The sequence below is a fragment of the Cherax quadricarinatus genome, chromosome 41 (assembly GCF_038502225.1).
Source record: "Cherax quadricarinatus isolate ZL_2023a chromosome 41, ASM3850222v1, whole genome shotgun sequence".
In the NCBI taxonomy this organism is placed as follows: domain Eukaryota; kingdom Metazoa; phylum Arthropoda; class Malacostraca; order Decapoda; family Parastacidae; genus Cherax; species Cherax quadricarinatus.
The window spans coordinates 3,664,145-3,679,596 of record NC_091332.1 but is presented as its reverse complement, the minus strand read 5'-3'; the positions used below and the strand labels follow the sequence as shown (position 1 = coordinate 3,679,596).

The window sequence follows — 15,452 nt, the reverse complement described above, 5'->3', positions numbered from 1 at the left end:
GTGTAGAGATGACGTTTAAAAGACTTTCAAGCCTGTTTGTCCAGAGGAGGTTACACACTCGGCACGAACGGTATTACATACCAGCCGTTATGTTAAGAAACAATGTGCAGTTGAAGGCGGTTTATTGAGAAGACGTTTCGCCCACCAGGGACCTCATACTTCGAATTGATAAAGTCAGTAGTAGATACTGTTGTGGAAGGCTTATTAAGAATTTTTTTTGAGTGTCAGGCAGAGAAGATAATGACCTCTAACCTGAGTGGTTTATTTGGCTATAGTTGTACGATCTTTTGTCCTTCAAAAGTCTTTTTGTCCTCTATAAAAAAAATTTCCCTTCGCTGTGAAACAATTTTTTTCGAGATTATAATAATTAGAAGCTTTACTCAATATAAAATGGAAAAGAAAACCATTATTAAAAAAAAATCCTCTGACTCAATCAAGGGAATAGTTGAAATTTCTGTAATTAACACGTATTCAATGAAGAAAAAGGTGTGTTGGTTACGCTTTTTTAAAGGTGAAAATATTTCCAAGGAAGACAAATCCAAGACAGCTATTCCAAGACAATGGCGCTCTAAATCATCTCTGGTTTCCCTTCATGTTACTTAGAGCTCGTGCAGCATCCTGTGGCATAAGGGATCTCGTTGGATCTCCGTGTAATCTCCTGCTCGTCCCGGTGCTGAGTTTGGGCTCAGGATCACCTTTCGTCGCCTTGTATTATTGTGTGACTTCTCTCACCTCCTCAGTACTCTTATACGTGTGTACAGTCCAAGTATGTGTAAATACACGAGTGTATACATATATACATACATTTGAGGACTCTTCAATCAAGCTTCACTATTAATAAAAATAACTCTGCCAATAACTTGGATTAAAAAGGATCAAACAACAATGAAAGATTTATCAAAATATTTCATTTTTTTTGGTAGAATTTTATCAAATGGCCAAAAAAAAAAAAAAAGTGGACTGCTTTGAAAACTTTTCTCAGCCAGACAAACCCATATGCTGAGCGGGTCATAAAAAAATAGAGCAAATTGAGAAAAAAACTAAATGAAATTCCTAACACAGCCGTAGGTTCGTCGATCCTCCCATCTGTTTAACTTTATCTCTGTCTGTTGTCTCTGATTATTCTCTTTCTCTTTCTCTCTCTCTCTCTGTCTCTGTCTCTCTCTCTCTCTACTAGCTCTGCCTCACCCAAGAGACCCAGCCGATAAAATGTTGGTATCTGCATTGTGCAGTTGCCGATGCATAATATATCAGTGGAACATTTTCAATATTTCACTGCTTGAACATATATTCCGGAAGCGACTCAGCAGCATTTCAGCTGCGTTTCTCTGATATTTCCTTGACACATGTGATGACTTTTTAATAACAAAACTGTCATACAATCAAATATATACGTGAAAAAAAATAGTGAACTTTCAAGCGAATTCATGATTTCTAACATTATCAAGGAACTGTTTCTTAAAAATGTGAGAAATCATCTGTTTATTGTGAGTGAGACAGAATCTCCTCTCACTCCACCGACAGCGAGAAAATCAGAGTCCAGGTGAGCAAAAAAATTAAAGAAGGCAACACAGTGGGGACAATCAGGATTATCATCAGCGAAGATACAGTTGCCCCCAGGGATGCTGACCCTGCTGAAGCACTTAGAGGAAAGCATCCAGCCAAGGAAACCAGGGGCACCAACAGTCCCAACACCGCAGTCCCCACTGTGTGATTGTGCAAAACTCAGACATTTACAATCAGTAATATCGTTCCCGTCCGGTTCTGCTGGGGGCTACACTTTAATAAGGCGACAACATTTAAAAGGAATGGTTAATCTAGTTATCGGGGATATTACAGAGACACTGCTTTCAGAGATCACAAGGTACGTCAACAATTCCTTAGCCGGTCTGATTCCTGACGAAATTAAACCTTTCTTTTTTGGTGCAACACTCTGTGCCTTTTAAAAGAAGGATGGAGGAATTAGGCCAATTGTATTGAGAACACTTTTCGCTGCTGTCAGAAGTATTTGCGCAGAGGCGGCCATGATGCTTCAACCAAACCAGCTTGGCTTTGGGGTCCCTCAAGGAAGTGAAGCAGTGGTTCATGCAACAAGGGCGTATATCAACAAGCTGGCTGAGGACAATGCAGTGGTAAATTAGATTTCAAGAATGCATTTAATCTCCTGAAAAGAGACGTAATATTAGCAGCTGTACAAAAACATTTCCCTGATCTCTTCCCCTTTGTTTCAGCTGGATATTGCAAGGAATCAATGCTTCTGTTTGGAGAGCATGAAATCACATCATCAGAGGGTGTTCAGGAAGGGAATCCTCTTGCACCATTTCTCTTCTGTATAGCGGCTAGGGAAATCACAGCCAGACTGACGAGTGAGCTAAACATCTGGTTCCTGGATGATGGCACAATAGTAAAGGAGTCCCTTCTAGATGATCTTACACAGGTTATGACACGGGGACAGGAAATGGGTCTCATCCTGAATCCATCCAAATGTGAAATCAACTCAGTCAGTCAGCAAGTGATAGATACAGTGAGATCAAAACTACCAGGAGCATCAGTCATTGCCCCCACAAATAGCCTCTTGCTAGGAGCACCTCTGGGAAGCGATGCCATTGACACAATTCTCAGGATGAAACTGAAAGAGTTGTGGAGAATGGAACAACGAATAGGCATTCTTGACACTCATGATGCCTTGTACCTTCTCACAAAGTGCTTGAGTCTGCCCAGGTTGACATATTCCTAAGATGTGCACCTTCATATGATAACCCTATATTGCACAAATATAGCAGTATCCTGAGGCAGATTTTTACGAAAGTACTTAACCTTACTCTAGAAGACCGGCAGTGGAACGAAGCTACACTTCCAGTCAGACTTGGAGGCACTGATGTCCGAAAGCCATCAGAGATTGCGCAACCTGCTTTCCTGTCCTCATGCATTGCATCCAGAGGGCTTGTAGCAGCGTTTCTCCCTGAACATCTTAGGGACAAGATTGGAGTCCATGACCAAAAGTTCGTTGACCGAGCCATGATCTGGGATAATCTAACGGGCTCTAAAACTGGACCTGCACCTCCAAACAACTACAAACAGTCACACTGGGATGGCCCAATAGTGGAGAACATAACCTCAATAATGCTTCAGAGTGTGTCAGGGAAACATAGAGCCCGCCTCCTGGCAGTGAGAGCTCCTCATGCAAGGGACTTTCTGTTGGCTGTTCCCAACTCCAGCCTTGGCACACGGCTCGACCCACAGACCATCCGCACTGGTGTTGCCCTTCGACTTGCCGCCCCTATTCTCGCCGAACGCAGGTGTATTTGTGGCAGTGAAGCAGCAGATCAATTTGGGTACCATGGTCTTGTGTGCCGTAAATCCGAGGGAAAGATTGCAAGACACGAAGAGGTTAATAACATTATCAAGAGGAGCCTCACAACAGTCGGATGCCCAACAGTAAGGGAGCCACCCCAATTATGCAGATCTGATGGCAACCAAAAGCGTCCAGATGGTATCACCCTTCAAGCCTGGACAGACGGCAAGCAGGTGGTGTGGGACTACACATGTGCATCTACCTTGGCTGATACCTATCTCCAATACACCAGGGAGGAAGGAGGGGCAGCTGCCAGCTTCAGGGAGTCCCAAAAGTCTAGAAAATATGGAGAACTTGCCCATCATTATATGTTTGTTCCCATAGGCTCAGGGACCCTTGGCTCATGGGGAAAGAGTGCATCTAGGTTCCTTAAGGAGCTAGGTATAGCAAGGAAGGGTTAGGTACACGTCGTACACTTGCTGCTACACACACACACACACACACACACATAGATTTGTCAGGAAGTGGAATCTTCTGGAAAGTGATGTGGTGGGGCAGGATCCATACATAGTTTTAAGACGAGGTTTGATAAAGCTCATGGAGCAGAGAGAGAGAGGACCTATTAGCGGCCAGTGAAGAGGTGGGGCCAGGAGCTGAGTCTCGACCCCTGCAACCACAATTAGGTGAGTACACACATACACACACACACACACACACACACACACGTTGCACATACATCGTACGAGCTACAGGAAAAGACAGTAAACAAAATGATGGAACACGTAACCACAGAGTGCAGGGAGACAGTGGAGAAGTTCGTACCATAGGGAAACAGAAACAACGGGAAGACCAGAGTGAGTCCATGGCTTTCCAGGAGGTGCGGAGAGGCCAAAGCCAAATGCGCTAGAGAATGGAAAAAGTATAGCAGGCAGAGGACCCAGGAAAAGCAGGATCCTATTCCTTAACTTGTCAGTAGTAACCACCTCGATTTTTAACGCGCTTTTCGGTTCAGTGAGGGACACATGTCACAATAACCTGACTGCAACACTTCGCACAAAAACATCCACTTTCAAGAAGAGAAAGTTAAGACTTAACTTTCTTTTTAACTTTCTCTTCATGTTTTTTTTTTGTATATAGTTTTCCGATTTCAGTTCGATCAGATCCTCATCAAAAATAAAACCTTTTTTCCTCGAGTAGGTTAATTTGGGTTCGGGTAAGTTAGGTTATGTTAGGTTAGGTGAGGTGAGGTGAGGTGAGGTTAGGTTAGGTTAGGTGAGGTGAGGTTAGGTTAGGTTAGGTTAATTTAGGTTAGGTTAGGTTAGGTTAGGTTAGGTTAGGTGAGATGAGGTGAGGTTAGGTTAGGTTAGGTGAGGTGAGGTTAGGTTAGGTTAGGTGAGATGAGGTGAGGTTAGGTTAGGTTAGGTGAGGTGAGGTGAGGTTAGGTTAGGTTAGGTGAGGTGAGAGGTTAGGTTACGTTAAGTTTTGTTAGGTGAGGTTAGGTTATGTTAGGTTAGGTGAGGTTAGGTTAGGTTAGGTGAGGTGAGGTTACGTTAGGTTAGGTTAGGTGAGGTTAGGTTAGGTTACGTGAGGTGAGGTTTCTTAGGTTAAGTTAGGTTAGGTGAGGTGAGGTTTCTCAGGTAAGGTTAGGTTACGTGAGGTGAGGTTTCTCAGGTTAAGTTAGGTTAGGTGAGGTGAGGTTTCTCAGGTAAGGTTAGGTTACGTGAGGTTAGGTTAGGTTAGGTGAGGTGAGGTTAGGTTAGGTTAGGTGAGGTGAGGTTAGGTTAGGTTAGGTGAGGTGAGGTTAGGTTAGGTTAGGTGAGGTGAGGTTAGGTTAGGTTAGGTGAGGTGAGGTTAGGTTAGGTTACGTTAAGTTAGGTTAGGTGAGGTGAGGTGAGGTGAGGTGAGGTGAGGTTAGGATAGGTTACGATAGGTTAGGTTAGGTTAGGTTAGGTTAGGTTAGGTGAGTTGAGGTTAGGCTAGGTTAGGTGAGGTGAGGTGAAGTGAGGTTATGTTAGGTTAGGTGAGGTGAGGTTAGGTTAGGTTAGGTGAGGCGAGGTAAGGTTAGGTTAGGTTAGGTTAGGTTAGGTTACGTTAGGTTAGGTGAGGTGAGGTTAGGTTAAGTTAGGTTAGGTGAGGTGTGGTGAGATGAGGTTAGGATAGGTTACGATAGGTTAGGTTAGGTTAGGTTAGGTTACGTGAGGTGAGGTTAGGTTAGGTGAGGTGAGGTTAGGTTAGGTTAGGTGAGGTTAGGTTAGGTAAGGTTAGGTTAGGTTAGGTGAGGTGAGGTTAGGTTAGGTGAGGTGAGGTGTGGTTAGGTTAGGTTAGGTTAGGTTAGGTTAGGTTAGGTGAGGTGAGGTGAGGTTAGGTTAGGTTAGGTTAGGTGAGATGAGGTTAGGTTAGGTGAGGTGAGGTTAGGTTAGGTTAGGTTAGGTTAGGTTAGGTTAGGTGAGGTTAGGTTAGGTTAGGTGAGGTGAGGTTAGGTTAAGTGAGGTTAGGATAGGTTAGGTTAGGTTAGGTGAGGTTAGGCTAGGTTACGTGAGGTGAGGTTAGGTTAGGTTAGGTTAGGTTAGGTTAGGTTAGGTTAGGTTAAGGTTAGGTTAGGTTAGGTGAGGTTAGGTTAGGTGAGGTTAGGTTAGGTTAGGTTAAGTTAGGTTAGGTTAGGTTAGGTTAGGTTAGGTGAGGTGAGGTGAGGGTAGGTTAGGTTAAGGTTAGGTTAGGTTAGGTGAGGTGAGGTTAGGTTAGGTGAGGTGAGGTTTGGTTAGGTTAGGTTAGGTTAGGTTAGGTTAGGTGAGGTTAGGTTAGGTTAGGTGAGGTGAGGTTAGGTTAAGTGAGGTTAGGATAGGTTAGGTTAGGTTAGGTTAGGTGAGGTTAGGCTAGGTTACGTGAGGTGAGGTTAGGTTAGGTTAGGTTAGGTTAGGTTAGGTTAGGTTAGGTTAGGTTAGGTTAGGTTAGGTTAAGGTTAGGTTAGGTTAGGTAAGGTTAGGTTAGGTGAGGTTAGGTTAGGTTAGGTTAAGTTAGGTTAGGTTAGGTTGGGTTAGGTTAGGTGAGGTGAGGTTAGGTTAGGTTAAGGTTAGGTTAGGTTAGGTGAGGTTAGGTGAGGTTAGGTTAGGTTAGGTTAGGTTAGGTTAGGTTAGGTTAGGTTAGGTGAGGTTAGGTGAGGTTAGGTTATTTCAGGTTAGGTTGAGTGAGGTTAGGTTAGGTTAGGTTGTTAACGGTGTTAATAACCTATAGGTTATTATAACCTTCAGATGTTATTAACGGTGTTATTCCAGGTATTTTTAACTATGTAATTACTTCCGTCAGGTGACGTGGATGAGACAGAGAGATCTTCATATCCTCACCGCTGGCATCTTCACTTACTCCGCTGATGACCGCTTCACCGTAAGTGTAACTGTGACTCACTGCTTCACCGTAAGTGTAACTGTGACTCACTGCTTCACCGTAAGTGTAACTGTGACTCACTACTTCACCGTAAGTGCAAATGTGACTCACTTTCGCCGTAAGTGTAACTGTGACTTTCTGCCTCATCATAAGTGTAACTGTGACTCACTGCTTCACTGTAACTCTGATTACTTTTCTGAATGACTAGATGGATGGTTGAATCTTCTCTAAATGGATACTTGACTGGCTAATTCTCTGCATGGCAAATGTGACTGATTCTCTAACGGACCTATCAGGCTGTTAGTGGTGGTTTGTTCGTCAGCAAACTTTACGCGATGACTGTAACTAGTTAAGTGCCCACTAAATTATCTCTTTTTTTTTAGTGCATAAAAACTGCAGTTTCTTAAAAAGGCTCAAAATGAAGAATATTACGAGATGCCAAGGTTTCATCTCTATACACTTCAGCATTCTTGCAGCGGACACTTTTATAATTGGTTGAATAATTAATTAATTAGCTGCCTTCTTTCTCTTAGTGGTTGGGTAATTAGTAGTAATTATCTTTATCGCCAGTCTTTTTTTTTTTTGCTAATTCGTTACTGGTCAGAGTGATTAATGAAATCTATTAAATTCTACTTGATTAATTTACTCCGAGGATACCTTACTGATTAATTAGCTTCCTCAAATGACTGGGTCATTAATATTTTCGCTGCCTCTTTGGCTGTCTTGTTGATTAATTGGTTTTTCGTGTTGGTAGTCGATCAGGATTTAACTGACGGATCTGTCACTACCTCGTCTGGTTGTTTGACGGCCATTGTATGATTGGTGTATGAATGACCGAATGTGTGACTAGTTGTATGAATGTATGGTTGGATGGTTGGCAGGTTAAATTATCGGTCGGATGTATAAATTGGCTGCAATTTTCCCCTCAGATGGTTGGTCATTTAATTATCAGGATCATGATTGCTTGCTGGTGTGGCTGGCCCGCTGCTTTCTCGTACCTAACGACGTTAATTACTTATCTGATTGAATGGTTCATTAGTAACAAACATCAAATGGCAGATCACTACTTGCTCATGCAACTGAATACCTCGTTAGGTCCTCATTTCTAATAACTGATCAACATTTATTCAAACGAATGGTTCCGCAATCTGTCATTACTCATGATCGATCATGACTTGACTGGTTGGTTGACTAGGTACTCGAGTGACTGATTTATGTGTCTAAACTGTCTAAATTGTTGTCATAGAAGCTAGGTGGTTAGAAGGAAATTCTATCTGCTGGATGACAAGGTCATGGTCAGTCTATGTCACGGGATGGTTGGTTTACGAAAGCACAGGTCACTGTATGAAGATATGTATGGGTATCTCTAAGCCTATGTCTTGGCTACAGATAAAGGTAAGCATTGGTATCTATAAAGGTATGTCTTGGGCATTTTTAAAGGTCTCTTGGGTATCTCTAAAAGTATGTCTTGGGTGTACAAAAAGGTATGTTTTGGGAATAAATATAGGCTTGTCTTGGGAGATAAGTTGGATGATTGTACTCTCTGTAACCCTTATTAACAACTTTTCTGCATGAGTACAACCGTAAAGCTTTGAAAAGCTTATAATACTTGGAAGATATGTCTTGGGTCAGCATTTGCACAGTTTTCCACGTGATGCCAAACTACTTTCAAATAGTTATGTCTTGTTATAGCTGGCCTAGCCCACAATTTGCAGAGAAAACTTCAGACGCGGTTTCGGTCGTGGACCATTATCAGTGGTGACGTCATAATGATTCCCAAGCTTCTAAATTTTACACACGCATACATTTATATACATCGAGAGATGTGTTTCTCAATATATACACATCAAGAGATGTTTCTCAATATATACACATCAAGAGATGTTTCTCAATATATACACATCAAGAGATGTTTCTCAATATATACACACCAAGAGATGTTTCTCAATATATACACACCAAGAGATGTTTCTCAATACATACACACCAAGAATTATTTTTCTCAATATATAGACATCTACAGCAATTTATTTCTCAGTGAATATTGAAGGAGAATCTATTATAATCCCTATTTTACTTATTAAAGTATCTTTGACTGATGGTATCCAGGTTTTATTGCAGTTAGTGATCCCTCATATAGTCGACAGCATTTAAACCTCCCCCCTCACACCAAGAAAAAAAATATCAACCAACCAAGGAATAACGTCACAGTGAGCTTCTGACATTCTCTAAATCAGTCACTTTATCAAACCATTAAATTCTTCACTGCTTTCTCCGACTCATTTAATTTTAATGAACAGAAAATTCTCTAGTTTCACCATATGCATACAACGTATATACATATATATATATATATATATATATATATATATATATATATATATATATATATATATATATATATATATATATATATATATATATATATATATATATATATATATATATATATATATATATATATATATATATATATATATCGTGCCGAATATGTAAAACTGGTCATTTAGCAAGAACTTATTTAAAATTAAGTCCTTTCTAAAAAAATTTCTTATACGTTTAAAGATACATTTTTTTCATTAATGTTAATGTGAAAAAAATTAATATTGCACTAAAAGAATCTTAGAAAGCATACCTAACCTTATTACAACAAGAGTAATTTATTTTAGCCTAACCCAACTAAATATATATTAGATTAGTTTACAATAATTTAATACTAAATAAACACAGTGAAATATATTTTTTTTCGTTAGGTTCAGAATGATTTTGTCGAAATTATTGCATACACAAATTTTAGCTTGTCCTATATGGCAAAATGAGTGTTGCTATTTAAGCCAAGATCGCAAGTTCTGCCTATTCGGCACGACATATATATATATATATATATATATATATATATATATATATATATATATATATATATATATATATATATATATAAATTAGGATTAAGTTGTAATAAACAATGGTGGACGAGTTGGGGTAAGAATACGTCTACTATCTACTGTTAAAGCTCCTGGGCCGAGAGAAGGAGTTCAGTTGGGTTACATTTGGTGCTTCTGAAGGTAATATAATACAGTATTACCTCTGGATCCTTCCTATTAGTGACCTGAGTTAACCTAGACGGTAGAGCGTTGGACTGTCAATTTACGTTCCGTGTTTCGAGCCCCTCGTCCACCCTCTGTGGAAACTTTAGACAACGTTTCGCCCTGTCGTGGACCATTTTCATGTAAACTGAGACAATGAGGAGAATACCAGAAGACAGGTTAGTGTTCTATCAATATTTTTACTCAGTTTTCCTCAGCATCCTTTTGTAATTTCTTTGGGTAGTTTCTTTATTATATTCAAACACTGCACACCTCTGGGGATTCTCAGCTCACTCTTCCTTCCTCTTTACAGTATTGCAATTCCCTCTTATCTTTTCCATTCTCTCCCTCTCTCCCTCTCTTTAATCTTTGTCTTTACTTCAGCAGTTCGCACCTCTCTCTCTTAAATCTTCAGCGCCCATCAGATCTTAAAGTAATTCTTCCTCATTGCCTCAGGATTTAAATCTCTGCCTTCAGCTTCCTGTGAGTCTTATCTTCAGAATTACTTACACGTTCTTTCACGTCTTCACCACCACACCTGGAAGGTGGTGATGATGGTGGTGATGATGGTGGTGATGATGGTGGTGATGATGGTGGTGATGATGGTGGTGATGATGGTGGTGATGATGGTGGTGATGATGGTGGTGATGATGGTGGTGATGATGGTAGGGGTGGTGATGGATTAACACTACACACACACAGAGTGGCAAAATCCATACAAAGATTTAAGACCAAGTATGGTATATATATATATATATATATATATATATATATATATATATATATATATATATATATATATATATATATATATATATATATATATATATACATATATTTTCAGCGCACCGGCCGTATCCCACCAAGGCAGGGTGGCCCAAAAAGAAAAACGAAAGTTTCTCTTTTTAAATTTAGTAATTTATACGGGAGAAGGGATTACTAGCCCCTTGCTCACGGCATTTTAGTCGCCTCTTACAACACGCATGGCTTACGGAGGAAGAATTCTGTTCCACTTCCCCCTGGAGATCAGAGAAAATAAACAAGAACAAGAACTAGTAAGAAAATAGAAGAAAACCCAGAGGGGTGTGTATATATATGCTTGTACATGTATGTGTAGTGTGACCTAAGTGTAAGTAGAAGTAGCAAGACGTACCTGAAATCTTGCATGCTCATGAGACAGAAAAAAGGACACCAGCAATCCTACCATTATGTAAAACAATTACAGGCTTTCGTTTTTACACTCACTTGGCAGGACGGTAGTACCTCCCTGGGCGGTTGCTGTCTACCAACCTACTACCTAGGTATATATATACATATATATATATATATATATATATATATATATATATATATATATATATATATATATATATATATGTCGTGCCGAATAAGTGACCAGTTTTACATATTCGGCACGACATATATATATATATATATATATATATATATATATATATATATATATATATATATATATATATATATAATTTTTGCCACCACTTTAGTGTGACTTTTATTCTTGTGTTATAATGACAATGTTTCCCAGCCTTGGTCACTATCCCCGCGGGATCTCTGCCTGACTCTTACTGTCACCAAGAAATAAAAAAAAAATATTTTTTTCTGCTTGTTAGCTTGTCTGCTAGTGGCCAGAAGTCTCCGTTGCTACCAGCAGTTTCCAAAATTTCATTGTTCTGTTGTGTTGCTTGTAGGAACATTGTGTGAACGTTATCTTGCAACTCATCTCCAGTCATGTGTGTTATTGCTTCTTAAACTGTTATTGCTGGTGTTCCTCTTCATGTAGGACTATAATATATATATATATATATATATATATATATATATATATATATATATATATATATATATATATATATATATATATATATATATATATATATATATGCAATAAGATCACAGTAAACAGGTGATTTCAGAATATGCAAAACAACCACTCTGAAAGAATAGAGAAATTCCAAGCGCTTTCGTGACTACTCACATTATCAAGGAACTATGAAAGTAAAGCATCCAAGGAAGCTATATAAGGGGTCTGGCCAACACCTCACTATCAGATCCCACAACGGTTAAACACCTGACGCGCGCCGGCCCAACTGGACAGGTCCTTTGCACAACTCACCAACAAACTATTCTACCCAAGAAAATTTAAAAATTATTATTTGTCCAGTGTATTATTAAATTCTTCCCAAATTCTATTAATTATAAATGGATCTAATTTATATAAACCAAAAGAAATATTCATATTATTGTCAAAACTGCTTTTTATGAAACAAGATTCAATTATATTCCTGTCGACCATGGACTTGTTTGATACTACTTTCTCAACTTTTTGAAAATCAATTGGATGGTTAAAATCTCTTACATGAATAAATAGAGCATTGGAATCTTGTCCAGTTCTAATGCTATATTTATGTTGTTTTAATCTTAGTTCGAGATTTTTACCAGTTTGACCGTAATAAACTTTATCGCAAATTTTACAAGGAATCTTATAGACACATCCATCAGCATTTTGGGGGGAATTCTTTATCAAAAGTTTTTTTACTGTATCAAGATTTTTGAATACAACTTTAATATTAAAAGTCTTAAGAAGAGAAGGCATATCAACCAACTTTTCATGGTAAGGGAGATATAAACACAAATGCAGTATAATGTGATCCTTTATTGACTACGTTTCGCCCACACAGTGGGCGTTTGTGTTTATATTGCCATTGTGTCGGTATTTTATACCATTTATTTCCATGGTAAGGGAGAACCAACATATTTTTAGTTGAATAAGGCTGGTTGTATTTCTAGCAACTTTAAAAGATTTATCAATTACATTTCTTGGGTATTTTAAATCATTACAAATAACTGTTCCTATGTCCACTATTATTCCTCGCATCAAGATAGAGTCAAACTAATTAATACACTGGACAAATAATAATTTTTAAATTTTCTTGGGTAGAATAGTTTGTTGGTGAGTTGTGCAAAGGACCTGTCCAGTTGGGCCGGCGCGCGTCAGGTGTTTAACAGTTGTGGGATCTGATAGTGAGGTGTTTGCCAGACCCCTTATATAGCTTCCTTGGATGCTTTACTTTCATAGTTCCTTGATAATGTGAGTAGTCGCGAAAGCGCTTGGAATTTCTCTATTCTTTCAGAGTGGTTGTTTTGCATATATATATATATATATATATATATATATATATATATATATATATATATATATATATATATATATATATATATATATATATATATATATATATATATACATATATATATATATATATATATATATATATATATATATATATATATATATATATATATATATATATATATATATATATATATATATATATATATTGCGAAGGTTGTGTTGCTGCTTCTCGGAAATGTAATTATATATACCTGTTGGTGAGAGGAGCAGAGGAGAAATTAAATGAACAATTAACTTAAACCCAAAACCTCATTGAATTATTCTGCCAGCAATACTAAGATACACACCCACACACACACACACACACACACATACACACCCACACACACACACACACACACACACACACACACACACACACACACACACACACACACACACACACACACACACACACACATATACACCCACACACACACACACATACACACACTCACACACACAAACACATACACACACTCACACACACACACACACACACACACACACACACGCACACACACACACACACACACCCACACATACACACACACACACACACACATATATATACACCCACACACACACACACACACATACACACACACACACATACACACACAGAAAGTGCAAAGGTTTGCAACAAGACTAGTCCCAGAGCTACGGGGATTGTCCTATGAAGAAAGGTTGAGGGAAATCGGCCTGACGACACTGGAGGACAGGAGGGTCAGGGGAGACATGATAACGACATATAAAATACTGCGCGGAATAGACGAGGTGGACAAAGACGGGATGTTCCAGAGATGGGACACAGACACAAGAGGTCACAATTGAAAGTTAAAGACTCAGATGAATCAAAGGGATGTTAGGAAGTATTTCTTCAGTCATAGAGTAGTCAGGCCATGGAATAGCCTAGAAAGTGATGTAGTGGAGGCAGGAACCATACATAGTTTTAAGGCAAGGTATGATAGAGCTCATGGGGCAGGGAGAGAGAGGACCTAGTAGCAATCAGCGAAGAGGCGGGGCCAGCAGCTGTGACTCGACCCCTGCAACCACAAATAGGTGAGTACAAATAGGTGAGTACACACAAAGAAGACCGCAGACACAATATAGTTTAGATGGCCAAAGACTGCAAACCTCACTCAAGGAAAAAGATCTGGGGGTGAGTATAACACCGAGCATATCTCCTGAGGCGCACATCAATCAGATAACTGCTGCAGCATAGGGGCGCCTGGCAAACCTACGGATAGCGTTCCGATACCTCAGTAAGGAGTCGTTCAAGACTCTGTATACCATTTACGTCAGGCCCATACTGGAGTATGCAGCGCCAGTTTGGAATCCACACCTAGTCAAGCACGTCAAGAAATTAGAGAAAGTGCAAAGGTTTGCAACAAGACTAGTCCCAGAGCTACGGGGATTGCCCTACGAAGAAAGGTTGAGGGAAATCGGCCTGACGACACTGGAGGACAGGAGTACACACACACACACACACACACATACACACACACACACACACACACACACATACACACACACACACACACACACACACACACACACACACACACACACACACACACACACACACACACATACCCACACACACACACACACAAACACACACACACACACACACACACACACACACACACATACACACACACACACACGCACGCACGCACACACGACATGAACGGCATGAACGACATGACGAAAGGAACAGACTCCGAAGTGTCCCTGTTTGCAGATGACGTGAGGTTGATGAGAAGAATTCATTTAATCGAATACCAGGCAGAACTAAAAAGGGATCTGGACAGGCTGCAGCCCTGGTCCAGCAAATGGCTCCTGGAGTTCAATCGAACCAAGTGCAAAGTCATGAAGATTGGGGAAGGGCAAAGAAGACCGCAGACGGAATACAGTCTAGGGGGCCAGAGACTACAAACCTCACTCAAGGAAAAAGGTCTTGGGGTGAGTATAACACCAGGCACATCTCCTGAAGCGCACATCAACCAAATAACGGCTGCAGCATATGGGCGCCTAGCAAACCTCAGAACAGCATTCCGACATCTTAATAAGGAATCGTTCAGGACCCTGTACACCGTGTACGTTAGGCCCATATTGGAGTATGCGGCACCAGTTTGGAACCCACACCTAGCCAAGCATGTAAAGAAACTAGAGAAAGTGCAAAGGTTTGCAACAAGACTAGTCCCAGAGCTAAGAGGTATGTCCTACGAGGAGAGGTTAAGGGAAATCAACCTGACGACACTGGAGGACAGGAGAGATAGGGGGGACATGATAACGACATACAAAATACTGAGAGGAATTGACAAGGTGGACAAAGACAGGATGTTCCAGAGATTGGACACAGTAACAAGGGGACACAGTTGGAAGTTGAAGACACAGATGAATCACAGGGATGTTAGGAAGTATTTCTTCAGCCACAGAGTACTGGAATAGTTTGGGAAGCGATGTAGTGGAGGCAGGATCCATACATAGC

General features: G+C 39.9%; 1 protein-coding gene across 2 annotated transcripts in view; it reads left to right on the top strand.

Moving 5' to 3' along the window:
* Window positions 1-15,452, top strand: part of LOC128695865 (zwei Ig domain protein zig-8-like) — a 63,281-nt gene that overhangs the window by 30,299 nt on the left and 17,530 nt on the right. For both annotated transcript variants that reach the window (XM_053786774.2, XM_053786773.2), the window contains one exon: window positions 6,599-6,676. In XM_053786774.2, coding sequence (XP_053642749.1) covers window positions 6,599-6,676 — 78 coding nt within the window. The remainder of the gene's footprint in view (window positions 1-6,598; window positions 6,677-15,452) is intronic.